Raw genomic sequence first — 25,761 nt, 5'->3', positions numbered from 1 at the left:
GCTTTCCTGGAGACCCCGCCTGGACCTCAGGACCCTCTTCCCAAAGCATCGGTGCATCCATTTCCTCCTATATAGGGCAGCTTAGCCATTGTCAAACTGCCCAGATAGCTTTGAAATGAGATGTATAGCAAATAATAAAATCATCATCATTGTTTAAAAAAGCACCTGGTGGTGGAACCCATGGCTGGTTGACAAACCCCAAGCTGGGGGAGATCGATTCCAGTGCATAATAAACCATGATTTCCAGCTTGGCACCAACTCCTCTAAGTTGCCTTGGCCGCCACAAAGTTTACACCGAGGAAACCTTGTAGCCCACTCTGGTTACTCTGTGGGGAGATTTCACGCGACCCATAAAGGAGAAAATGTGTAGCTCAGGGTTGCGCTGTAGGGTCTCGCTTGCTGGCGTTCTTGCGGACGTTTCGTGACCCAACTAGGTAGCATTATCAGTGTTAGTGGGGAGTGGGGTTTTGCACCTTCTACAACTGATGGTTATGAACCGTCTGCAAGAAAAGATCCAAGCTAAGAGAGCACTGAGAACCCCACAGTCTTCCTTCTCCACTCCACAAACCCCACTCCCTTCTCGCACTGATCACGTTCCCTTGTAGGGTCATGAAATGTCTGCAAGAAAACCACCCAGCTCAGAGAAAACCAAGGACCCCACAGACCTTTTTTGTCCCCCCTCCTCCTCTCCACAATCTCCACTCCCTTCTAACACCGATGATGTTCCCTAGCTGGGTCATGAAATGCCTGCAGGAAAACCACCCGGGACCCCTCCTCTCAATCTGCGCCAAGCCAACCGATTAGCTGGGGAGGGGGGGGGGTCTCTTCCAAATGGCTGGACTTCAACTCCCAGACTTCCGCAGGCAGCCCTGCCAAGGCCGAGCCTCCTGGGAGTTGAGTCCGCACAGCTGGCGGCGGGAGGAGGAGGGAGGGCTCCGCAAGGGGGTCGTCCCGGGCCGGGCCGGGCGGAGGCCTGGGCGGGAGTCCCGCGGAGGGGCGGGGGCTGACATCCGGCGCTGGCCCGGCCCCGGGGGCGGCGCAGGCGGGCCGGCGAGCGAGCAGGCGGCGGGCAGGCGGAGCGGCAGCGGCGAGCGAGGAGGGGGCGACGGCCCGGCGGGGCTGGCTGGGGGCGCCCGATGAGCCTCAACGAGCACTCGATGCAGGCGCTGTCCTGGCGGAAGCTCTACCTCAGCCGGGCCAAGCTCAAAGCCTCCAGCCGCACCTCGGCGCTCCTCTCCGGCTTCGCCATGGTGAGCGGGGCCCGCGGGGGTGGGGAGGATGGGCCCGGCAGTCGCGGGGGAGGCGGTTGCAGAGGGGCCAGGGCGGAAGAGCCCCCCCACACGCACTCCGCTTGGGGGGACCCCGGAGGAGCCTTTGGGGAGGGGGCTGTGAATGCGTGCAAAGGGAAGGGGGGGGTCCAGGCCGGGTGCAGACTTAGCACCCGGGCCGGGAATTAGGTGGGTCCCGCTTCCCCCCCCCTTTTTTTGCACCGGTCCCTCGCGGCTTCTCTGGTTCCGATTGTGCCTGTTGGCTTCCCCGCGTTTGCTCCTTCGCACGTGCAGAGTGCACGCGTCTTCCGGCATTTGCAACGGGGCTCTCGCCAGGGGCTTGCGAGTCCGTCTCCTTTAGGGTTGAGTTGGGTGGCAAAACGTCCCCCTGAATCTTTCTTGCCTGCCCACCATGTGTCCCGTCCCACTTTTATGACTTTATTGACATTGATTTGCTGCCCATCTCAACCGCAAGGTGACTCCGGGCTGCCTAGCATGTTAAAATTATCATTTTGTTATTTATAAGTGGCAACTGGCCCTCCTGCCTCCTCCGAACAACAATCCTGTGAGGTGGGTTGGGCTGAAAAAGAGTGAGCTTGGTCCAAAGTCACTTGGCTGGCTTTCCTGACTAAGGCAGGACTAGAACTCACCATCTCCTAGCTTCTAGGCCAGCATAACACCCTGCAGGTTCTGAGTCTTGTATGAATCCCTAGTTATAGGATCAATCTATGATGTCTGCATAGATTCAGGCTAAATCAGACATTTAGTGATGTAGGCTTGCTGTTGAAATGTCTGAGGAGAGAAGGCAAGGGCTGCTGATGTTGGTTTGAGGCATAGAATGGCCTGGCCAAAACTATTCAGTTACAGAACAGTTCAGCTCCTTACATCTGATTTGATTTGGGGTTACGGTTCTCACATGACAGAGGATAAATTCCAGCCTGCCCTGGGAAGCCCATCCATCCATCCATCCATGAGCAGCCAGGGATTGTTTTAAAAATGCAGCCGTCTTTTTCCAAGCCTTAAAGATTTCAGCAGTATTTATTTTACTCAGTATTTATTTTACTCTTTGGAGGTTTAATTCCTCTTTTCTTTTTCTTTTTAAAGTTGTTGTGATTCCTGTAGGATTGCCAGGTTTCAGGCGAATGGAACAGGATATGATTTCTGGATGGAGGCCTTTACAGAAAGGGGAAACCACGGTTCAAAAACCTCTCTTCCTTTTTGTATATTTAGCACTGTTTGTTCTAGCAGAGTTTTGACCTCAGGAGGTGCTAAGAATAAAAACCCTCTTTTCTGTTGTAAAAACTTAAACAGCTTTCTTGGCTTAAAAGATCCACTCCGCTTCAAAGGCTGAGTTCGTACATTGCTCTAAGCTCGGTTTGTTTAACCGTGGACTGTGGAATAAAACACCATTGCTTGAGTGTGTCAATTTCCTTAGGCTGTGAAACCCACCCCCCCAAAAAAAACCATTATGAAGGCTTAACATGAAGTGTGAAACATAACATGAATTTCTTTTCAGATAGTCCTTGACTTATGTCCATTTGTTTAGCAACCACTCAGAGTTACGATGGTGCTGAAATAAAGTGACTGACGACCATTGCCCCAAGTGATTGCAATTCGGGCACTTGGCAACCGGCTTGCATTTATGATAGTCGCAGCGTCCTGGGGTGACAAGATCACCCTTTGTGACCTTATTAGCTGGCTTCTGACAAGCAAAACATGGCTGGACTTCAACTCCCAGAATTCCCCAGCCAACTGCATGAGGTTTCAGCAAAGCACAATAGGGTTTTAAGGATTTTCTCTTAACCCGGTCACACATCCCATGACTCTGCAACCATCATAAATATGAGACAGTTGCCAAGTGTCTTGAAATTTTGATCACATGACCACGGAGAGGCTGAAATGGTCCTAAGTGTGAAAAATGGTGATAAATCACTTTTTTTAAGGGCCGTTGTAGCTTCAAACGGTCACTAAATGAACTATTGTCAAGTCAAAGTTTACCTGTATAAGACATTAAAACTGCTCCAGTTAAACTCCTGAGTTTTACTTTTAGGGGCAAAAGAGTTTGCTTCCCCCCCCCCCAAAATAAATAAATAACTCATCCTCAACTTCTAATTGCTATCCAGATTTTATTGAAATTTATTTGGGGCTGCCTAGCCTCGGATACAGCAAAAGGCGGAGATTTCACTTCCTTGTTTACCTTTTCAGAGATCTGACCTGCTTAGGGATTTATTTATTTATTTATTTGCGTAGCGTATGACAACCTGCTTGGGCAGTTTCTTTCCAATGGAAATCCAGGAAGTCCTCGACTTAACAACAGTTCCTTTAGTGACCATTCAAAGTTACAGCAGCACTGGAAAAGGTGACTTACGACTGTTTTTCACAGATACTGACCTTTGAAGAATCCCCAGGGTCACGCGATCAAAATTCGATGCATGGCAACTGACTCATATTTATGACAGCTGCTCTGTCCCGGGGGGGGTCACGTGATCCCCTTTTTGCAACCTGATTAGCAAAGGCAAGGGGGAAGAAGGATCCATTTAACGACCAGGTTCCTAACCTAACAACTGTCGCGATTCGCTTAACAACTTTGGCAAGGAAAGTCGTAAAACGGGCAAAACTCGCTTAACAAGTGTTTCATGTAGCAGCAGAAATGTTGGGCTCCCTTGCAGTCGTAGGTCAAGGACTGCCTTTGTGCAGAATAAAAACCAACATAGTTTCTCTTTCTTTCTCCAAAGAAATCCTCGAAAAATAAGCTTTCCACGAGCACCAAGGTCCAGCTTTAATCGGTTAAAGCTTGCGAGTTTTGTTCTTTTCCAAAACCTGAAGCTACCTGATTCGGTAGCAATCTTGGCAATGAATTTTTTCGCCCCCTAATTGGCCAGGTTGTATTTTAGCATACCGCTAATGCTAGTGACCGAGCATTTTAACTGGGATTTTTTTTTTTAAAAAAATAATTCCATCTGGAGGAAGAAAGCAGCTTGTATTCATTCTTCTGAATTGTAATCTATTTGTCCTATCTTGGTTCCCCTGCAAAACTGGGGGGGGGGGGGATGTGTTTTTATATTGGCAGCGGAATAAAAGCCGGAAGTGTTCTCTTTTGTTTGGCTGTTTTTAATTGGCACAGCAAACGTTCGGTTTGAGGCAGGTTTTTTAATTTCCTTTGTACCTCTTCAGGCCAGATTGCAAGGTGGTTTTTCTCCGTTTCTGGGGGAAAGGAGCTAGCCGTTCCATAAATGCGTCACTGCCGATTCTCCGAGCAAAGTGGTGCTGGCTGCCTGCCCAAAACTCAACGGATCTTTTCTCTTTTTGCTTTTCTTAGCCTCCTTTCTTAGCTGGGAGAGCAAAGGAGAGGCTCCCAGGGTGTCAACTGTGTATTGCTAGAAAACGAGGAGGCTTTGTGCCAGCAGATTCTCTTTCTCCATAAAGCAAAATTGACTTTTTCCTCCGCTGTTTGGAAGCCTGAATGGATTCACCTTTCAGAATTCAAAAAAATAAAAATAAATAAATCCTGGGCGGTCAAAACGGGTGACACGGATAGAAGGTTTTGATGCTTTGTGGGCCTTTGATGCCACCTACCTTTTGAGAACCTCACCTAGTTTTGGGGAAGGTGGATGTTCAAAGTTTAGGGGGTGAAACTGTCAACCACCCCTTCCCATTCATTGGCAAAGGATGAGTTTTTCAACTTTGCTCGACATTTGGGTTCCCAAGAAGACCTCTGCTTCTCTACCCTTTGACAGCCATCTGTTTCCTTCCTCTTTCTCCAAAGCCAGTTCCCGTCTGTCTGTCGATCCGGAATTTGAAAACTTATGTTTCCTCCCTATAGTTTTGGAGTCTTGGCTCTTTTTTTTTTTTTTTTTTGATTTGGCACTTAACGTTTTGTGCAAATCTAGCCATTGCTCTTTGCAAACTATGGTGGGTTTGACTAACTATGGTTAAAAAAAGCTTGGACTTGGCATGAGAAGAGAAATGGGACATGAGCCGCTAGTTTTATTGATGGTTTGCTGTCCATGCTGCATGCTAACCAGAGTTATATTGGAGGGGTGTTGTTTTTTTTCCCTCACACCAAGGGTTCAATCACGGTTAAGGAGTTTCCTGTATAGTAAACACATTTGGGTAACTTTCTTTTTACCTTTTATTCCCCTTGGTGTAAGAAACTAAAGCAATACCCATCTACAATTACTGGAAAACAGCCACTCATTTGAAACTCTTCTAAAGAAATGCCCACACGTTTTCAACTCTGTGTAAGCAACCACAAGATTCATATCTTGTTTTTCATTAAAATGGGGCTTCTGAAAAAAAAACGCTTGATTTCAGACTGGAGCATGTCTTAATGTCAATTGGAGTAGAATTCCATGGGTAAAGGGGACACCACCAACAGGGCCCCATTATTCAGGTCCCTCAGCCTCAAAAGCTATTTGAGAGCCTTTTCTTCATTGTCTATTCCCTTCCAGGTGGCCATGGTGGAAGTCCAGCTAGATGCGGAACACGACTACCCTCCAGGACTCTTGATAGCCTTCAGCGCTTGCACGACCGTCCTGGTGGCCGTCCACCTCTTTGCCTTGATGATCAGCACTTGCATCTTGCCCAACATTGAGGCCGTCAGCAACGTCCACAACCTCAACTCGGTCAAGGAGTCGCCCCACGAGCGCATGCACCGCCACATTGAGCTGGCTTGGGCCTTCTCCACCGTCATCGGGACTCTGCTCTTCTTGGCTGAGGTGGTGCTTCTCTGTTGGGTCAAATTCCACCCGCTGAAGAAGAAGACGGGCCCCGGCATGCAGGCCAGCAACGGCACCATCACCGCCGGTGAGGCTGCAGCCATCACCTCCACCACCATCATGGTCCCCTTCGGGGTTGTCTTCATCATCTTTGCCGTCCACTTTTATCGTTCGCTGGTGACTCACAAGACGGATCGTCAGTTCCAGGAGCTGAACGAGCTGGCCGAGTTTGCCCGCTTGCAGGACCAGCTGGACCACAGAGGGGACTCCTTACCATCTCCCGGCGGCCATTATGCCTAAAAAAGTGCCCTCGGGTTGGGAAGATCGAAGATGATGGAGCCAACCAAGTTCTTCTGAACTTTCTGGGCCCGAATTTGTTTGAGCTGCAATCTCCGCGTAGGGAGAGAGGTTACAGGAGTAGAAACTGGACGGTGACTTCTTAGGGCTTTAAAGAAGTAATAATAAACCAATAAAAGGCGAAAGAATTGTTCTTGTCAGATTGTGGAATACGAACATCTAGGATTCCTGCCCGTCGCCCACCGCTCTCCTGGCCCTTGCTGTGAACCGGGTTTGTTTCCTTTGAAGTGGTTCATCAACAGAGAAAATGCCAAAAAAATAAAATAAAATATGACGGTGGGTGGGTGGGGTAATTAGAGATCTGGAGGGAAGTAGTTTACCTTGGACTCTTTTGTGTCAAATAACAGGCTGGCTGGAGTCGTGCGCCGCCTGGAGGCAGAAGTTCTTGAGAACTTCCAGGGTCTAAGTTTGGTTTTATTCACTGACTGAAGCAAAACAGGCAAGAGAGAGAGACACACAGAGCCGCCCCCCAGCCACAGGTCAGCCCATAACCAGCTTCTAAAGAAGCAGCTTTTCCTTTTTAAAAGGAAACCCAAAACCCTGGTTTCTAGTCCTCATTGAGGCAGAGTTAGATTTAAAGACCCATCTACTCTGCCTGTTGAAAAAAATTTAGAATTTTGTGGGGAGTGAGCACGCAATCAGGCTGGGGAGATTTTTTTTTATACTCTTCATTTTTTCTACCACTCCCAGATTTAAGAGAGTTCAGAAAAGTCAGTGTGTGTTTCCCCAGGGCTTTTGTCAGAATCTGGTTTCCATTTTTGCAGAAAGAGGGACTTTTTTTTTTGCCAGCCTTCCATAATTTCTTTTAGGAAGAGAAGGCACAATAATTCTGCATCTACCAGGGAAAGGCCCACGAAACTCTGCGGGTTTGTGTGTGCGTGTATGCGTGCGTATGTATCAGGAAAGCATTAATCCCCCAGCATAAGTCATTTATATTCCCGCCTTGCAGAATTCTGTTTGAAAGAAAGCTTCTGTGCTAAAATCCTTGCCCAGTGAAGCTGGACGAGGGTCAGAAAAGAGACGGAAGAGCTATTTGTTCGGTGGGCTTCCTGATCATTTAGAACAGGGGTAGTCAACCTTGGCTCTTTTATGACTCGTGGACTTCAATTCCCAGAATTCCTGAGCCAGCTTGGCTGGCTCAGGAATTCTGGGAGTTGAAGTCCACGAGGCATAAAAGAGCCAAGGTTGACTACCCCTGATTTAGAAGCAGACGTTCCTCCTGTATCTAGTGCTGCCTTGACAAGAGTTTGCACTTTGTTTAAATGACTACTGGAACATCTCAGAATGGTTTAACCACTGGTTCACCCTGTCGTTTTTTTAGCCTGGGATTCTTGAATGCTGGGCTTAGACATCTCGGCTGCTAATCCAATTCAGAGACACTGGGGTTGGGTTTCCCGCAGAAACGTTGGGCTTTATCCTCTCTTGAAAATAAAGATGGGCTCTTCCTTGTTTAGCAGGTCTCTTACCCTAACCCTAACCCACTTCAAAGTCCACGAGAGAGGAGAGACCTGGAATGTTATATCAGAAATGAAAAAAAACAAGCTTTCCTCTTCAACAGACTGTAAGGACCAAAACAGCAGCTTTGATAGCCACAAGCTGCCCCCCTTCCAGCAACCGTTGGGTGTGGGTTAGAGACTTCCTTCCTGAGAAAACACACTGAGAAAAACAGGTTGGGGAGGGGGAGATGCTGCCTAGGTGGGATTCGGGGCCAGGAGTTCCAAAAAGACTGGGAAACTGACCGGAGCAAGCTACTGCTGTCCATCCCAAAGTGTTTGGTTGTAGTTTAGAGCCAATGGTTGCACTGAATTATTAATGCAATGGAGGAAATCACTGAATCTCTCCTTTATCTCATCCGATCGGCTGAATTCGATTTAAGGTTTTTTTGCTGCGTTAATGTGAAGCGAGGACCTCCGATGCTCTGCTCACGGCCCAGAGTAGGTGCCTTCTCTGGAAATGGGGTGGTTCTCTGCATGGAAAAATAGGGGCATGCAAAAATGAGGTGCACAGGGCTTAGTCTACCCCAGGTGTACTTGTGGACTTCAATTCCCAGAATACCCCAGCCAGGAGTTGAAGTTCACAAACCTTAAAAGTTGCCTAAGCTGGACACATTTGGTCTACTCTCTACCCTTAAAAGAAAATAAAATACTGCATTTATTAGATTTTTGGCACTTTGTACAGGACTCCCCAGAGACATATTTCTGGTTATTCATTTAACTCCCCCCCCCCAACATTTTGGATAAGATTTCAGGGTCTCCACGTCAGACTTGCTGGAGAGCACAAGGTTGCAAATTCAAACTCAGGTGTTCCTCAACCAATCAGGGGGCTCCAAAAGAGAATATTTTTAACCCTTATGTTAACTGAGTGACTGGTAGACAAGGAAAAAACAGCTGGTTTTTTCCTTTGTAAACGGCTATCATGTAAAAATAGTTCTTAATAAAAAAAAAACGAGTGAATATATATTTATCAATAAGAATAAATTAGAGACAAATACCGTACTAAGATTGGTTTGAATTTTTTTAAAAATTTGTAGGAATGGGGCTCCGGCTTTTTAAATATAATCTGTTCTCTGTTTGCTTGAAAATATATATTTTAAGAGTACTCATTTTGAAGGATAAGTCCTGTCATTGATGCACGGTTGACTTCTGAAAGTGCTTATCGAAGGGAGAGTTAAAATGGGCCTTTTTATTTTGATTTCTTTGTTTCCTTGCTCCATTTTTTATTTTTAGTGACTCAGAACATGGTAGGTTTCAAAATTTTCCTGCAGGAATGCGGGCGTGTTTGAATTGGAGAGCTATTTCGGGGCGTGTTCAGATAGGAAAACACATTTGTACTCCTGTGTGTGTGTGTGTGTGCTTAATCCAGCCATTGTGTTCTTTGAAGTCATTGTTGCCTTTATAAAATACTTTGGCTTATCTTATTTTTATGGGCATCCTCAAAAAAATTTTTAAAAAAATCTCCAAACTTTCTAATTGTAGAAATCAAACCCTTAACCCACATAGTGGCTGCAAAATAGGAAAATCTTCTGAACTTGGATGAGAACAAGGAATGGAGAGAGGCTGGCTGGGGAATTCTGGGAGTGGAAGTCCACCCTGCTTAAAGTGGACAAGGCTGAGAAACAGTGCTTTTGGCAGAGATCATTTTGAATAGCACTGATGATGTTACCTAGTTGGGTAATGAAATGTCTGTTGAAAACAACCAAGGTCAAAGAACACCAAGGACCCCTCATTAATCATCTAATCAGAATACAGCTGGAAGGGACCTTGGCGGTCTTCTAGACTAATAATTTCATTATTATTATTATTTTCCCTTGGCAAAATTTGGTGGGACGGTGTCGATTGATTCTTTCAGCCCTCCTTCCATGTTTTGTGAAAACTAACACAGTAAATAAAACAGGAGATTCTGCCATGCACATTGGTTGAACCGGGGGCGAGGTGCGTGTATTTCTTTAATCAAATTTCTTTGAAGACCGTGAACATTTGCTCAGCAATTGCCCAGATGACTAGAAATGAAAGTAGGAAAATTAAAATTATTTTTCCAGTTTACTTTCGTGATGCTTTTTCCTCTGTTTTCGGGAAAGCGTGTCGGAGTTTTCCTTTTCGACTGCTGCTTTTGAACCCTCAGGGGGGAAAAAAAGCAAAATATTTAGCACCTCCTAACAGGTTTCACACTCAGACAGAACTTCAAATTTTGGCTGGCTGGATTTTGATCTCGGCTTTTTTTTTTTTTTTTTTGCACCCACACAGAGTGATTTTTCTAATAGTGCTACGTTTGAGGTTGGTTAATTTAAATTTTTTTTAAAAAAAAATACAAGTCCAACATTTTTTAAAGGCTCTTGAAATGGTGGCTTGGAGTTTATGTTAGATTTAAGCAACATTTACAATGCTGCTGGAAAAAGTGACTTACAACCATTCCTCGCACTTACGACCATTATAGCATGCCCATATGATGGAAATTCAGCCGCTTGAATTCAGTCGTACCATCCTAGGGTCACGTGATCACGGTTTGTGCCCTTCCCAGCCAGGTTCTGACAAGCAACATCAATGGGGAAAGCTGGATTCGCTTAACAATTGCATGATTCACTTAACAACCTCTGCGGTTCATTTCGCATCCGTGGCCAAAGAGGTCAGAAAATCGGGCACGAATCACTTAAGAATCGCTTTGCTTAGCAATGGAAATTTGTTGTAAGTTGAGGACTATCTGCACTCCTCTTCGGTCATAATCGATCCAGAGGTCTTTGAGAATCTCTGCTTGGTCTCCTATCCATACCTCCCTTTCAGCTGCTAAACTACCCCGCCTAAGGAAAGAAAACAAGGAAAAGCCCAAAAGACAGCCAGGATAATATATTCCAAGGAATGGCATCCATCAGAGAGACCTTTCTGTTAAAAAGCAGCCTTGACCAGAGAAATGTCTGCAGAATTATAGTCATCCTCGTTCTTTCTGGGGCTGAGAATTGAATATTTCGGCGTTCTGTAATATCAGAACAGCTTCTTCTAAGACTCCGTCTGGATCCGCCAGTTCAATCTGGAAGGAAAAAGAAAAGAACTTAGTTGATCAGCTAGAACGAGTAGTTTCTGCTGACAAGCTACTCTATTAATGTATTTGTTTGCAGCCCATCTCGCTGCGAGGCGACTGTATGCAGGAAATCCTTAACTTACGACCACGGGACCAGAATTTCCCGTAGTTAAGAGAGTCACGCCCAATTTTATGATCTTTTTAGCCACGGTGGTTAAGTGATTCAACAAATCAGGTGGTTATTAAGCCTGTCTGGCTTCCTAACTGACTTCGCTTGTTGGAAGGCGGCTGGGAAGGTTGCGACAGGCGATCACGCGACCCCAGGATGCTGCCTCTATCAGAAATAGAGGCCGGTTGCCAAGCGTCCCAAATTTTGATCAGGTGAATTGGGGACACTACAACAGTCGTTGTGTGCCACTTTTTTTCAGGGCCACTGTACCTTTGAATAGTCGCTAAAAAAATGGTTGTAAGTCAACGGCTACCTGTATATAAACAGGGAGCAATCCCCACTCCCTACTAGCACTGATGAGATTGCCTAGCTGGGTGATGAAAGGTCTACAAGAAAACCACCCAGCTCAGAGAGCACCAAGCACCCCACAGGTCAATCCCAAGCTTCTTCGGTTGGAGTTTCAGCTTTATCCAATGATTTATTAGCCAAGCTGTTTACTAACTAATTTATTGACAATGATTTATTAACTAAGTTCTAAGCATGGCTGGCTGGGGAATTCTGGGAGTTGAAGTCCACCTATCTTAAAGTTGCTAAGGTTGAGAAACAATGCTTTAACCTCATGACCAAAACTCATGGGAAGAAGCGCCTTTAGAATCCGGACCCACACGGACTGCCCTTTACCTTGGGGATGGGGTATTGGGTGGGCACGGGAGCTTCATCCCTGCCAAAATCAACCATGGTGCCACACTTCGGTATGTCTGCCACCCAGTACCCTTCGTAGAGCTGGCCGGTGTCTAGATAGATAAACTTTCCCGGACCGTGTTTCTTTCCGTCTTTCCAGGAACCTTCGTAGCGGTTTTCATTTTCTGCCACGGAGAGAGAGGCAGCCATGTTTTCATTTGAAGGAGGAGAGATTTTTTGGTTGCCAATAAATCCCTTTTTAGTTAGCACGCGGGTTCTGGATGGAACCCAGAAACACTAGGAAGTATCTCTCAGATGCCCAAAACTTACTACTGAAAGCAGAGTAGCCTTGGTTGAGAATCCGCCCTTTTTAAAATATAGAATAAATTTAACTCTCATAATTTTTGTGGTTCATCGCCTAGTTCAGACTGGATTTGGCATTTTTATCTTTCAAGTCCTTCCCAAGGATCTGAGATAGGTAGATTCAATAGTGTTCGAGGTCTCGCTGCAGGATTTCAGCTGCTCCGAATCAAGCTGCCTTTTGCAACTGACTGATGGGGAACTTGTCAATGCCAAAATTAAATAATAATAATAATAATCTATTCCCTTTCTGCTTTCTTGCAGAGGGTCTTATCATCCTGAGATCAAGTTGGTTAAGAGCCCAAAGCACAATGCCAAAGAGGATTTATAAGAACAGTAGATTAATGAGCTGTCCTGGGAGGAAAGTAAAACGGATTCACCCAGAATTTGGGTCCAGGAGAATGTTTTTTATTGCGAGAAAAATGAGATCGCAGGGCTGCTGCCTCTGCCCTTCTCCAGCCTTTCTGTAACAGTGAGTCAAACCCACATTAATGGCCAGTGTCAGGTTGCAAGCATGTAGCCAGCATGGTCTATGGCAGCCGTCTCCTAGTCCTAATCCTAAACAGGAGACATGCCAACCACATGACTCCCACAACTGGCAGCTTGGAGGACATTGGCAGCCGCCAAGGCCGATAAAATTAACCTTGCAGGCTAATTTTAGCCTAAGGAAAAATCCAGTTGAGACACTCGGTTTAGGAATACCTTTGCAAAACCTTTAGGAAGGTTGAAACCCTTCAGATTTAACAAAGGGTTCCTGTCCAGAATTTTCTGAAACTTGGCAAACGATTCTTTCTTTGGAAATTAGACTCTAGTCTCTAGTGAGGTGCCAACAGCTGAGAGGTAGATGGGATTAACCTATTTTTTTTTAATAAACTCTTGCAAGTCTGGAAGTTCAATTCTCCTGCTATGTTTTACAGCCTGAGAAACTAGGGAGGGTCCCTCCTGAATCTCATGTCCCACCCATTAGCTAACTGAGGGCTAAGCAGTCTCTTATCTAATAGTTCCTTTGGCAGCCTTTCTTTGCTCCCTGTCCCAAAGTCTTTCTCACATACCATTACATCTGGCCATCAGTGCAGCTGAGTTGGACACTTACTACAGCGAAACATCCCCTGACCACCGGGCTTGTCTTCGGACCACTGGCCTTCGTAGATGGCCCCGTCTTTGTAGTACATCCGCCCCCAGCCGTTTCGCTTCCCCCAGGCCCATTCGCCCTCGTAATACTCTCCCTCGGAGTAGAACTTAACTCCGTAGCCCTGAAAGGGTGAAAGAATCCGGATGAGAGGAATGGATGACTGACTCTTTGTGGGTGTGAAATGACACAGGAGGAGATTAATGATTGTGGCCTTGGTTAAATTTAATTCAGAAATCCCATTTTCCAAATAAACTGGTTTCCTCCCCACGATTATTCTAAATTGTACATGGCTGTCCGGTGAAATAATTCCACTCTCCTGTCACATTCCCCCCACCCCAAAGCAAAACCCTGGCCCAATTAAAAAGCATATAAACTCACCCACATTTTGTCATTCTTCCACCAGCCGGAATATACTTTCTTATAATCTTTTGTCACAGGGTCCGGAATACTGTAAGTCCCGAAGCCGTCTCGTTTTCCGAATTTCCAGTCTCCGCTGTAGATCGCTCCGGATTTTTTCCATATTTGTGTTCCTTTGCCTGCCAAGGTTCCAAAGGGAAAAAAAAACTGCAGGTGAGACACTGTGGATGCCAGCCAAACATCCAACAGGTGCAGCTGCCCTCCCTTCCCCTCTTACCGTGTTTGATGTTGTCCAGCCATTCCCCGACGTAGCGGTCTCCGTTGACAGCGTAAACCGTGTGCCTCAACCCGCACTTTTGCGCCTTCCTGTCCCATTCGTGCCAAAGGGGGTCCACTCTTCGGGGGTATTTGATGATGGGCATCTCGTCTGGAGCAGAGAAAGACGGGGAGAGAGACGGAGCCATCGCCTGGAGCCGGTGGGCCCAGCCCTGGATGTATGCGTTATTTATTTATTAAATTGATGTGCTGCCCATCTCACACTGACAGTCACTCTGGATGCCTTACGGCATAGACCAGTTCCATGGAGAAAGATTTTTCCATGGAGCAGAGAGTGCGTAGTTTTGCATGTTGTCTGCATCCCATGGATGGGGCTTCGCTTGTTTGTGCAGACCGGTTGCTGGCATGCCGCAGCCCGGTAGCGATCCACGGACCAGGGGTTGGGGACCTCTGCCCTAAGCGCTGAGCTGTTCAGCCACGGGGGCTGAAATGAACCACCTTTGGCTCGATGGTACCATGCCCTCATCAGCCTTGATTCATAAACCACAACGCCCAGATACATGCCAACCCATTGAGGCCAACCTCGTCAAGCCAACCTCTTGATAACTTGGCAGCATCTGTGAATCTGGTTGGAGATCAGCAGCTCAGCCCCCAAACCGAGTTACCTGTCCTGGTTCGTGCTTCTGTTCTTACACCTGGGAGCGGAGGTGATTCCGAGGGGATGTTCCTTCTGCTACTCCTCCCTTTTCACTACCGTCCCCGAAGCAGCCCTGCTGGTGTGGCCCTTCCGTGGAGCAGGGCTGAGGGATCCTGGCCCAGCTCCTGAGGTCATCACGACATCAAGAACCTGCCCTTATGACGAGGCGCTGATCTCCCAGGAGATCATCGCCTGGCCCGGCCCGCATCGTCCAGTTCCAGCACACCTGGATGGATGCAGCTGAGGCAGCCCAGTTTCCCTGGGACTCTCTCACGGGGAGGGAGCCCAGCCAGGCAGACCTCTTGGCCCGTCCTCCCGCCCCCTTCCATGGCTTTCTTGGAAGACTCTTCCAGACTCTTGGACGGCTCTTCAGAACCTCAGAGACCCCTGAGCTACCTCTTCTCTATTGATGTGGTGCCCTAGATGGGACAAAGAAGATCGTAGGATCCTCTAGGTCAGTGTTTCTCAACCTGGGCAACTTGGAGATGGGTGCACTTCAATCCCCAGAATCCCCCAGCCAGGAAATTCTGAGAGTTGAAGTCCACATGGCCATAGAATTCGGAGAGTTGAAATCCGCACGGCTGGGGAATTCTGGGAGTTGAAGTCCATGCCTCTTAAAGTGGCCAAGGGTGAGGAACCCTGCTCTGGAATGTTGCAGGCGAGAGAGGATAACCCTGCTTCAGCCCTTCAAAATCTTACCCACAATCATATCACAGAAAAAGAACCGGGATAGCCAAAAACTAGAAGAGGTTGCCCCCCACCTTTGAAGACTAAGAAAAGGCCTTAAAAAGACAGAAATGAAGCTTTTCTGGTCTCCAAAAACGGCGACTAAACTCCTCCGTATGTTTATATCCCTGGAAGCAAAATTGCAGGTGTATTTATTCCCCTCTTTCGTACTATATCCTCCCCCCCAATTGGCTGTATTCAGACCTGGTGTCTGAACTTTCCTCTCTTTCCTCTGCCCTCCCCATCGCTTTCTCCTCGATTGCCATGTCTTTCCATCAGAAATCCAGAGGACGCCTCTGGGAACTTTGGGGGACAAAAAAAAACAAGAGGAAAAGACGGCAAAGAAATAAATAAACATAAAGATGTAAATGGAGACCCACCTTGTACCTGCCATTGTAAGCTCAGGGGGCTCCAATCGAGGGCGCAGGGCGGCTCTGCCCCCGGGGGACCGCAGGGCCAATCCTGGGGGGTCATCTACGCTCAGCCCAGGCACAGAAGCCCGCGCGGGCAAGGGAAGTGGCCATAGCAACACGGCAGAGCCGCAATACGGCCAGTTCTGAAAGTTTCCTGCCCCCCAGAGGTCTTTCTGGCGAATGACACCTTTCCAAGGGCCACAGGGGCTCCTGGGTGATCCGGATCAGAGATTCTACCTGGGCGAGTGAGCTGCAAGCAAAAGGGTGGAAATCTCCGAGCCCTTCGCAGTTCAGTGCACCGTATGTGCAAGGCTGGCATCTGGGGGCTGCAAATAATTCCCTTCCCTCCTCCCCTCTCCTCCCCTCCCCTCTCCTTTCCATTTCATTTTTCCTTTCTTTTCTTTTCCTCTCCTTTCCTTTCCTCTCCTTCTTTCCGTTTCATTTTTCTTTTCTTTCCTTTCTGTTTCATCTCTCCTCTCCTCTCCATTTCATTTTTCCTTTCTTTTCTTTTCCCCTCCTTTCCTCTCCTTCTTTCCGTTTCATTTTTCTTTCCTTTCCTTTCTGTTTCATCTCTCCTCTCCTTTCCTTCTTTCCATTTCATTTTCCCTTTTTCCCCTCCTTTCCTCTCTTCTTTTTAGCCCTTTTCTTCCGGATGCCTTAACCACGCACGACACCGAACCGGCTCTCGGATTCCCACGCCCTGTACAGGGACGGCGAACTAAGGGTTAAGCGGGGTGGGAGGGGCGCCTGGCCTCCTCGGAGGGGCGCGGCCAACGGGAAGCTCTTTTCTGAGCTTCAGCCAATCGGGACCCAGAAGGCGGGGTCGGAGGGGGCCGAGGAGACGCGCTTGCGCCGTCGGGCGCTCCCTGGGTGGGAGGAGGGAGAAGAAGCGGCTGCGATGAATTAACCTTGCGGCGCAGCGAGGGGGCGGGGCCGGGGGCGGGGCCTGCTCATTCATCGCGCTGCGGGCCGCGGGGGGCGCGAAGCGGGGTCCGCCAGTCCCGCACGTGGAGGGGTCGGTGGGTCCCGCGGGGGTCCGAGCCCCGCGCCATGCAGGACGCCCTGGACGCCTGGACGGAGCTGCAGGCCGACTTCCATCAGCTCCAGGTACAGGGCCGGTCGCGGGGTGGGGGGGTGGAGGTCGCCGCGTCTCCCGGGCTTCTCCTTGCAACGGGCGCCCCTTGACCCTCGTTGGGGAGGGGGCTCCCCCAACTCCGCCCGACTCTCCTCCCGCGACACAGACACAATCCTGCCCTGCGTCATTTTTGCCCGGGGGCTCCTGAGCTTGGGGGCGCCCGCAGGGAGGAAGCAGGGCAAAGCAGTCTTGGCAGAAAAGCGGCGGGGGGGGGGGCGGGTGAAAGGTGCTTGGGGTCTCTCCTCCCCCGACCCCCCCCCCGTAATAAAGCTGCGGGGGTCAGCAGTTCCGGGCCCGTTTGACTGCTGCGGAACAAGTGAAAAGGCTGAGATTTGCCCGATTCCTCTTGGGAAACCAGCAGGAGTTCAGATGACTTCCAGACCCATCGTCCGCAGCCGACAGATGAAGGCCGGCCCCGCCTGGGTTGGTGCGAGCTTTAAGCGAAGCTCGACCGGGGTGGGGGGGAAGCAGTCGTTGAGTTGCTTGAGTGGAGGGGGGATTTTTTTAAGGGGTCTTTGCAGACATTTAGGGGAGGGGGAGACTGAGTTGTTTCCCCTCCCCCGGGCGCTGCCTTGATAGGCCGAGGAGGGGCCACTGGTACAGCTGCAGCCAGATGTGGCCTCGTTGGAAGGGGGAAGGGGGGGTAGAAAGTGTTTAGGGACATTTGGCCTGGAAATGAAGCAAAGGAGAACAACCAGGTTAATTGCTGATTAACCCTTGCAAAATATTGGAGGGAGCAGGAGGGGCCACTTAATGCCCAGGAATGAAGGACAAGCTTGGGGAAGAGGTCAAGGGAGACTCTCCGTCATCCAGGTCACGGTTGTCCCAAAGGCGCTTTTTCAGGAGGCAACTGGACTTTCTTGTTTTTCTTTGAAGACCTTTCGCTTCTCATCCAAGTTTCCCCCCATCCCGTCAGAGCTGAAGAAGCTTCTTGGATGAGAAGCGAAAACGTCTTCAAAGAAAAACAGCCCTAACCCTTTCTAGTCACACTTAAGTGAATCACTGCAGTTCAGTTAGGAACACGGTTGTGAAATGAATCTGGACTCTGCTTGTCAGAAGGTCGCAAAAGCGGATCACACGACCCCAGGACTCTGCAACCGTCGTAAATGTGACCCAGTTGCCAAGCATCTAAATTTTGATCACGTGACCACGGGGATGCTGCGACGGTCGTAAGGGTGAAAAGCAGTCATGAGTCCCTTTTTTTTTCCAATACTGTTGTAACTTTGAACGGTTACTAAACAAACTGTTGTAAGTTGAAGACTAGCTGTATTTGCAGTGGGCAGCACTGAACTCTCTGCAACTCATTCTTTATCCATTCCTGGAGGAACTTTTTTAGAAATGATTAACCTTCAACCTCGGGCACCTGTGCCAAGATTGATCTGCAGCCAAACGGAGTTTGTGAGGTTCCTGGAATGAGTGGGTGGCTAATAGGCCAAAGGGTGAGCTTCCCCCTCCAGATTTCCAGAAACGCTGCAGGTTGCAGGAAAACCACAGGCCCCACTTTTGTACAAGACGCAGCCCTTAATCTCTTGACAATGTCGTCCTTAATTGGGGCTGATAAAGGGCAGGTCGCAGCAGGCACGTCTTGTTTGCTTCCTTCCTTGCAGCTGGATCCCTAATCATCATTAGCCCCAAAGAAGCCACAGATCTGGCGGGATCCGGAACTGTCCCTGCAGCTGGGGATTCACCAGAATCCAGCCATCTGCGCTGCTGCCTGAGGTCCTGGCTAGGGACGGACTTTGGGGCATAGCAGGGTGTCCCTGGGTCAATCATCCTTAAAGAATTTCCCACAATGCCCTAGAACACTTGATACGGCCTTTGAAATTGGAAGGGATGATGGGGGCTGGCAGCTGGCCTTTTGCGCCTCTGCTTGCTGGAACCGGGTTCCACCTGATACTTGTCCTTCACAAAGTGACCTCTTTAGGAGAAATCCCTGGTTGCCCAGCAGCTGAGTCCGTTCCCTGATTGACAAAAGCTTCTGTCACCAACTCTTTAAAAAAGGACTCTTGTTTCAAGGACACGGGGATAGATTTGAAGAGTCAGGGTCTGGGGATCTGGTTTGAATTGAGAGATCCTCCTGGTCCTTGACTTGTGGCGATAGTGGCACTAAAATTTCTCTTAGTAAACAAGGCGGTTAAGTGAGTTTTGCCCGATTTTACAACTGTTTTGTTGCAGCTTTTAAGCCAATCCCTGCAGTCGTTCAGTGAAACACTGGCCGTTAAGCGAATCCGGCTTCTCCCCTTTGCTTGTCAGAAGCTGGCTGGGAAAGTCACAAACGGCAATCACATTTGTGGTGCTGGGTTTTATTTATGCTTATCAACTGCTTTGGGAAAAGATTACCGGTGATTTTATATTCAAAGGTGGGAAGTAAGAATTGAAAATGTGTCCTCCAGGTATTTTCCCCATTGTGTCTTTTCTGAATCTGTTTTCAAGACCTCTTGTCGTTTTGACTGGATACTGTTTTGTGACTTGCGATGCTACTCCAGAAATGGCATAAACTTTAATAAGTTTAGGAAATTGTGCCCTGTGATCTTCCCATGTAACCAGAGTCCTGAAGTCATGCTTTTTCCAGCTCGTGTGGAATTTGCAGCAACCAAACGTAAATAAGCAAATGTAATATTGTAGACCTCTACAAGTAATTTCCTGCTTCTCTGAATCTAATGCACTTTTTAAATATTTATAGGAAACCCACAAAATTTACAAGCAGAAATTGGAGGAACTCACAAGCTTGCAGGTGGCTTGCAGCAGTTCTGTAAAGAAGCAAAAACAGAGACTGAAGGAGTTGCAGGATAACTTTAAAAGGTAATGGCTTCTCCCATGCCTAATACAGGCAGTCCTTGACTTACAATCGTTTGTTTAGTGACAGTTTGACGTTACAACGGCACTAAGGAAAAAGTGATTTATGCTTGCTTTTCACACTTACGACCGTTGCAGCATCCCCATGGTCACGTGATCCAAATTCAGACGCTTGGCAACTGTCTCATATTTATGACGGTTGCAATGTCCCGGGGTCACGTGACCCCCTTTTGTGACCTTCTGACAAGCCATGTTCACTTAACAACCTGGTTGCTAACTTCACAACTGCGTATAAAAGCGAATCCTTGCTTAACTGTTTTCCGCTGGCATAATTGGCTGCCAGGCTCTTATTTTGGCACTCCTGTGCTTGTGTCCCTCCCCGGTGTCCAGGTGCGACGGCCAGGGCAGCTCAGAAACGGAGCTCATCCTGCAGATCAACAACCAGATCCGTGACCGCCAGAATGTTTTCTTCGACATGGAGGCCTATTTGCCGAAGAAGAACAGGTAGGTGTGGCCCTCGAGCCCATCAGGAGCTGCACGCATGGAGGTTAGGCAGAGGGGTGTTATTAAAAGAGAAACAGGTGTTTTTCAAACCCGCCCATGGGACCTGGAGTCCTTTCAACACAAAGCAAAACCTGCCATCAGGGGAGCTGAAAGCAACATGTTGCAAAGGCTTTCCAGAACCGCCTTTAGATCGATCTCTAAATCCAGAGTTGGCACAGCTGGAGAGGAACGGGAGATGTTTGGCGATGGGAGGGTGTTGGCAAGTCTCAAAGAGCTTCTGGACGATGGTTTTTGTTGTTGAATCTCCTTCTTCATGTTCTCTTCATGTCCACGTTTACGTGAAACGATCCTAGCTGAGGATCAACCCCATACAGACCTGCCCAGGGCATCCGTGGAGGACAGGAGACCCCGGCAAGCCGAGCCACAGAGGGGCTAAGAGGGAGGGGCCTCTTTGTAGAAGGGATTCTTCATCATTTGGCACCCATAGCCAAAGTTTTATGGAGTTCCTATGCTGTTCCATGACATGTATTTGAGACAGGCAGCCCTATAAACTGAGTTCAAAAATGAATTAAAAATGCTTGTTTATTGGGTAGATCAAAGGGCATTATAAATATCAGCCCAATGTGTCGGGACTACCGTTCTCGCTGACCTTAATTTGAGACCATGACTGAGCCCAAAATTACGATTGCAACTCATGCCAGTCGTTACGTGGATCATGACGGGATCATGACTGGTTTTATGACCTTTTTTGTGGTGGTCATTAAACAAATGCCAGTCGTTAAGCAAGTTAAGAAAGAGCAAGTCTCCCAATGGATAATTTTTGCCAGAAACCTCAATTGATGTCTGATGCTTTGTACTGATGGGACTGTTGTTTTTTTTCCTTTCAGTCTGTACTTAAATCTGGTGTTGGGGAACGTTAATGTTACTCTGCTAAGCGATCAGGCCAAGTAAGTGAATTCTGTGCTATTTTAGGAGAATTTGGGAGGGCTTGCGCGCAAAGGACCTGGCTCCGCTGAATGGGAGACTACAAGGACTAGTTTCCTCAGCCAGAATGAGCTAGGATGATGGGTGCTCTGCGCTGATGTCTGTTGAGAAGGCTGGTTCACTAAGAACTTCTTTCTGAACTCTTGAATTGTTTACATCTTGTCTGTCCAAACGGGCTGCACCAGCCTATAGGTGTCAATCCTGGATTATATAAACCAGGAATCGTGGTCTGTCAGAACAAGGCTGCAGTGTGTGCAGGCCAAGGAATGGGTGCAAGGACAAAAGGCACAGGATGCCAGCTCTGGCTTTTCAATGGCATGTCTCTTTTTTTTTGCCCTAGGTTTGCCTACAAAGACGAATATGAAAAATTCAAACTCTACTTAACCATCATCCTGTTGCTCGGAGCGGTTGCCTGCCGGTTTGTTCTCCATTATCGGTACGTTGGCAGCTTGGCGGCTCGGCAAACGGTTGTCATGTTTTGAACTGTAGCCCTGGATTTTGAACCTGCACAGTATCTGCACTGACCCCAGTTTTTTTTATTTGTAGTTTATTTATTTTTTTAAAGTATGTACCTACGTGTACATATATAAATATTATTCTGGGTATTCTGGTTTTTGGAGGGTGGGAAATAATCCCCAATTTTTCCCGCAGGGTCACTGATGAAGTGTTCAATTTCCTCTTGGTTTGGTATTACTGCACGCTGACGATAAGAGAAAGCATCCTCATTAGCAATGGATCGAGGTACTAGTCCTCAAGATGGCTGGGGAATTCTGGGCTCTGACGTCCACCCATCTTCCTGTTGCCAGAGTTGCAAAATAACTGCTCTGTGCTGCACTGCAAAGCCTAAAATGGCTTTAAAAGGTGTCTTCTTTTATTCCAGGATTAAAGGCTGGTGGGTGTCTCATCATTACATTTCTACGTTCTTATCTGGGGTGATGCTAACTTGGTAAGCAGTTTTTTCCCCCTTTTTTATCCTCTGAACGGCAGGCCAGCCTCAGAGATTCTTTGATCGTAAAAACAGAATTGAATCCGTTGAATTATTTTAACAGCTATTCCAGTTTGCTGTGCTCTCCTGGTTTTGGCTGAACGTCATAATTCCCTCCATCTGGGTTGGTCTAGGCCAGGGATGTCCAAATTCGGCAACTTTAAGATTTGTGGACTTCAGCTCCCAGAATTCCCCAGCCAGCCATGCATGGCTGGCTGGGGAATTCTGGGAATTGGAGTCTACAAGTCTTAAAGTTGCCAAGGTTGAACACCCCTGGTCTAAACTGAATTTCCTCAACCCGGATACTACCTTTTTTTCTTCTTCAGATGTTATTTTCGCTTTTTAAATTTCCTTTCTGCGCCGCATGGCCTCTGATGCAATAGGATATGACAGTCACAGCTGTGCTGTGTCTCTTCAATCACTCCTGTGTTTTTTTTCCTTTCCTGTTTCCACAGGCCAGAGGGTCTCATGTACCAAATGTTCCGGAACCAGTTTTTATCTTTCTCCATTTTTCAGAGTAAGTAAACATACATACCGGATCCACATGAAAAGTGGAATTTTGAGGGAAGCCAAGCGCGTGCAGCATAGCAAAATCAGGTCAGAAAGAGCACAGTTAATCGGGAAAGTTCATTTATTTATCTTGTGGTTGAGTATAAATGGACCTCGACTGATAACCCATAATTTGGGACTGGAACTAAGCGCCTGATTTCATGACCTTTTTTGCTGCGGTTGTTAAACGAATCATGGTCAATAAGCGAATCGGGTTTCCCTCATGGACTTTGCTCATCAGAAGTCCTCTGGGAAGGTCGCAAATGACAGTCACGTGATCCCAGATGCTGCAACCATGATAAATACAAGTTGGTTGCCGAGCACTCATATTTTGGTCACATGACTGCAGTTGTCATATGTGCAAGGACCGGCCTTTTTTCAGACTGTTGTAACTTCAAATGCTTGTAAGTCAAGGACTATTGTAGGTCTAGGTGTAAATCACAGAAGGTTAATAAATTGCAGCTCCAATCCCTTTTTTAAAAAAAATTTAAGCCTATTTCCCTTTTTTCTTTCCAGGCTGTGTCCAGTTCCTTCAATATTATTATCAGAGTGGGTGCCTTTATCGACTCCGTGCTCTGGGGAAGAGAAACCACTTAGATCTCACAGTGGGTAAGTATTAGGCACTCCAATTTGTTTGAAGACTTTTACTTCTCCAGTATTTGGATCAGGGCTCACCAATTGGAGGAAAATACCTAAAAATAGGTATTTTCAATCACTTGGCCGTGTGAGTGATTCCAACTGTTCTGTCTTGGTTGCGATTTAATTTTGCATTAAAAAAAGGTTTCAGAAGAGACGTTTGAACCTAAATCTCCTACCAATAATCCGTTTCCATCGATTTTGAAATAAACTCGTTATTTTGTTAGCTCTTTGGTGGACTGCATCTATCGGGTCCATTAGAAACTTTCCCTTGTAACAAAATTGGATAAAAGGTGCTCTTTTAATTTGCTTAATTTGACTGTGATTATTTTGATCTCTTGATAGAGGGGTTTCAGTCCTGGATGTGGCGAGGTCTGACGTTTCTCCTCCCTTTTTTGTTCTTTGGGCAGGTAAGTTGAATGCCACGTGTTTGCCGATACACTTGTTAGGTATACAGGCGGTCCTCGACTTAGGACTGCAATTGTCAATAATTATCTTGTGATAAATACAGTTCTTAAAGTTTTTCTCGGCTTTTTGCAATCATGGCTCAGAACTCTGTGAGCAGAACCCTCTTCCTAAATCTCCCTTTTCTCCCCTCCTCTCCCTCCCTCTGCTTAAGTTTTGGCAACTCTACAACGCGATCACCCTTTTCGAACTGTCCAGGCACAAGAAGTGTAAAGAATGGCAAGTAAGTATTTTTTGGTTCAAAATAATTTTTACTCTAGTGGGGAAGGGCTCCGTGGGCTGGTTGAGAAATCTAGAAACGGAACACAGAGAGAGTTGCGAAGAACATCATTCGTGGTTTAATATTGGTGAAGATCTTGAGTTGTGAACAGCTGAAAAGGCCTAATGAAATGAAGTTTTCTGAACATTCGGGCATCATTCTTCACCCAAACTGAAGCCAGAGATCTGGTAAACTTGAATATTACGCTGCTCTTCCCTTCTTCTCCAATTTCTAATATTTTTGAGCAGTAGGATTGAGCCAACAACCGGGCCCTAGGCACTTAGAGACAATCAGTATTTAAGCAGCTCAGTTGCTTTTCAATATCCAAGAGGCGTGCTTGCTTTATGAAATTAATCCACCATAATCAGATAGAAATTGCAGCACAGAGAACAAAGAGAAATCTTCTTTGATCCACTGTAAATGAACAACGGCCAACTCCTGTTTATTAGTTATAAATGATCTCTCAAAATGCTTTCCCAATCCCATGCAGGTCTCTTGCTAGGAGTTAATGATTCTCAGTTCTGACATATCAAGAGGACAACTTAACCAGTGGGCCAAACGTTGCTCCTCGTACTTTTCCAGCATGATCTTTTTTCCCGTTGTCACGTCTACCCCCAAAGCAGGTCTCTCTATGTGGGTATATCCCTCTTGTCTTCCTGTCTTCTTCAGGTTTCAGTTCTGGCTCTGACATTTCTGATTCTCTTCCTCGGAAACTTCCTCACCACGCTGAAAGTGGTCCACACAAAATTCCAGAAGAACAAAACCAAGAAGTTGTGAAAGAGGAGGACTGAACTGGCAGGCAGGACAAGTCAACGTGGGATGGAGTTGTGGTTCATGGTGGCCTTCTCTGCATGTGTTCCAACTAGTTCTCCAGCTTCCTGACTGGCCTGCCGCTAAGCAAAGCCCTGGAGGAAATGCCACTCAACGTCCCGTTGTCTCCTCCAAAAATGACTGATTGCCCAATGCTGCTGTCTTCCCACCAATGAGTGACCTGTTTATATATTTATACTGAATGCAAGATCCCAAACTTTGGGGAGACATAATGTTGGTCCTCTCTGGGAGGGACACGGAGATAGAATTATTATGGAATAAAGCGAGCTTTAATTACACTGTTCTTTGACTTGCTGGGTTGGGGGAGGGGGAGAACCACAATTTGTTCCCGGCTTTGTTGACCCAAAGATTGCAGTGATGTTTTCCATGTTTTTTTTCCCCTTGAAATTTCTTGGCTCTTCCAGGGGCAGAAGATGGCAAAGAACAGCTCCAGAGCTTTCTTCCCCCTCCCCTGCAATTCTGTAACGTAACTTTAACCTGTAGGGTGTGTTTATTGCCAGGCATTTTAGGATTAGTTGGGAAGAATTTTGGGAGAACGTGGATCACGGAAGAGAGCCCTGGAAATGACAGGTGCAAGCTGGAATCCAAGGCAACCCTCTTCTCTGCTTTGATGCATGCTCTGCGCACCCAGGTAAATTCTGCTGATTAAAATCTGAATTGTTTGGTGTATGATATCAACTGATTTCTCCCTCGGGTAAATTAACTGATCCAATAACCTTAGATTTAAAAATGATAATCCCTTAACAGTCCTGTCCTCTTGCTTATTATCAGTATTGTAACTTAATGAAATATTCACTCCCTTCTCTTATTAGTACAAATATTTACCCCTTCAGTGAAGATTTTTATTTTTCTATTAAAATAAAAAATATTTTGAAGTACAGTTCAGAGTATTACAAAGACAGAAACACAGAGAATTGGCACAAAGAATCAACTTTCAATTAGAAATAGTTT

General features: G+C 47.0%; 2 protein-coding genes across 3 annotated transcripts; one reads left to right on the top strand and one right to left on the bottom strand.

The window, feature by feature from the left end:
• The first annotated feature begins 1,136 nt into the window (after positions 1 to 1,136).
• Positions 1,137 to 25,086, top strand: LOC107286984 (calcium release-activated calcium channel protein 1). 2 transcript variants are annotated; one of them, XM_029284040.1, is made up of 12 exons: positions 1,137 to 1,250; positions 19,485 to 19,603; positions 19,988 to 20,101; positions 20,989 to 21,048; positions 21,426 to 21,521; positions 21,737 to 21,826; positions 21,966 to 22,031; positions 22,526 to 22,587; positions 23,136 to 23,228; positions 23,601 to 23,665; positions 23,875 to 23,943; positions 24,649 to 25,086. In XM_029284040.1, the coding sequence occupies exons 1-12, from the start codon at positions 1,137 to 1,139 to the stop codon at positions 24,754 to 24,756; spliced, it is 1,056 nt and encodes a 351-aa protein (XP_029139873.1). In that variant the 3' UTR covers positions 24,757 to 25,086. The 2 variants fall into 2 exon arrangements, with proteins under 2 accessions (XP_029139873.1, XP_015670943.1); XM_015815457.1 differs by lacking the exons at positions 19,485 to 19,603; positions 19,988 to 20,101; positions 20,989 to 21,048; ... (6 more) ...; positions 23,875 to 23,943; positions 24,649 to 25,086 and adding an exon at positions 5,720 to 6,468.
• Positions 10,669 to 15,809, bottom strand: MORN3 (MORN repeat containing 3). The gene is made up of 6 exons (XM_015815456.1): positions 15,634 to 15,809; positions 13,832 to 13,981; positions 13,576 to 13,733; positions 13,159 to 13,318; positions 11,706 to 11,890; positions 10,669 to 10,864 (listed from the first exon to the last, which is right to left on the bottom strand). The coding sequence occupies exons 1-6, from the start codon at positions 15,725 to 15,727 to the stop codon at positions 10,766 to 10,768; spliced, it is 846 nt and encodes a 281-aa protein (XP_015670942.1). The 5' UTR covers positions 15,728 to 15,809; the 3' UTR covers positions 10,669 to 10,765.
• Positions 25,087 to 25,761: the final 675 nt, after the last annotated feature.

This window comes from Protobothrops mucrosquamatus, unplaced genomic scaffold (genome assembly GCF_001527695.2).
Source record: "Protobothrops mucrosquamatus isolate PMUCROS unplaced genomic scaffold, P.Mucros_1.0 scaffold342, whole genome shotgun sequence".
NCBI classification, from domain to species: Eukaryota; Metazoa; Chordata; class Lepidosauria; order Squamata; family Viperidae; genus Protobothrops; species Protobothrops mucrosquamatus.
Note: the sequence above shows the minus strand (reverse complement) of the source record. Positions and strands in the feature narration are given on the sequence as shown.

Bases quoted from the DNA above. Each gene is read 5' to 3' on its own strand.
- MORN3 (XM_015815456.1), bottom strand. From the start codon at position 15,727: ATGACCCCCCAGGATTGGCCCTGCGGTCCCCCGGGGGCAGAGCCGCCC. The intron at 13,982-15,633 runs GTGGGTCTCCAT...TCTCTGCTCCAG, and splicing joins CTTACAATGGCAGGTACAAG to ACGAGATGCCCATCATCAAA. The intron at 13,734-13,831 runs GTAAGAGGGGAA...GAACCTTGGCAG, and splicing joins GCTGGACAACATCAAACACG to GCAAAGGAACACAAATATGG.
- LOC107286984 (XM_029284040.1), top strand. From the start codon at position 1,137: ATGAGCCTCAACGAGCACTCGATGCAGGCGCTGTCCTGGCGGAAGCTC. The intron at 19,604-19,987 runs GTAATGGCTTCT...CCCGGTGTCCAG, and splicing joins TTGCAGGATAACTTTAAAAG to GTGCGACGGCCAGGGCAGCT. The intron at 20,102-20,988 runs GTAGGTGTGGCC...TTTTCCTTTCAG, and splicing joins TATTTGCCGAAGAAGAACAG to TCTGTACTTAAATCTGGTGT.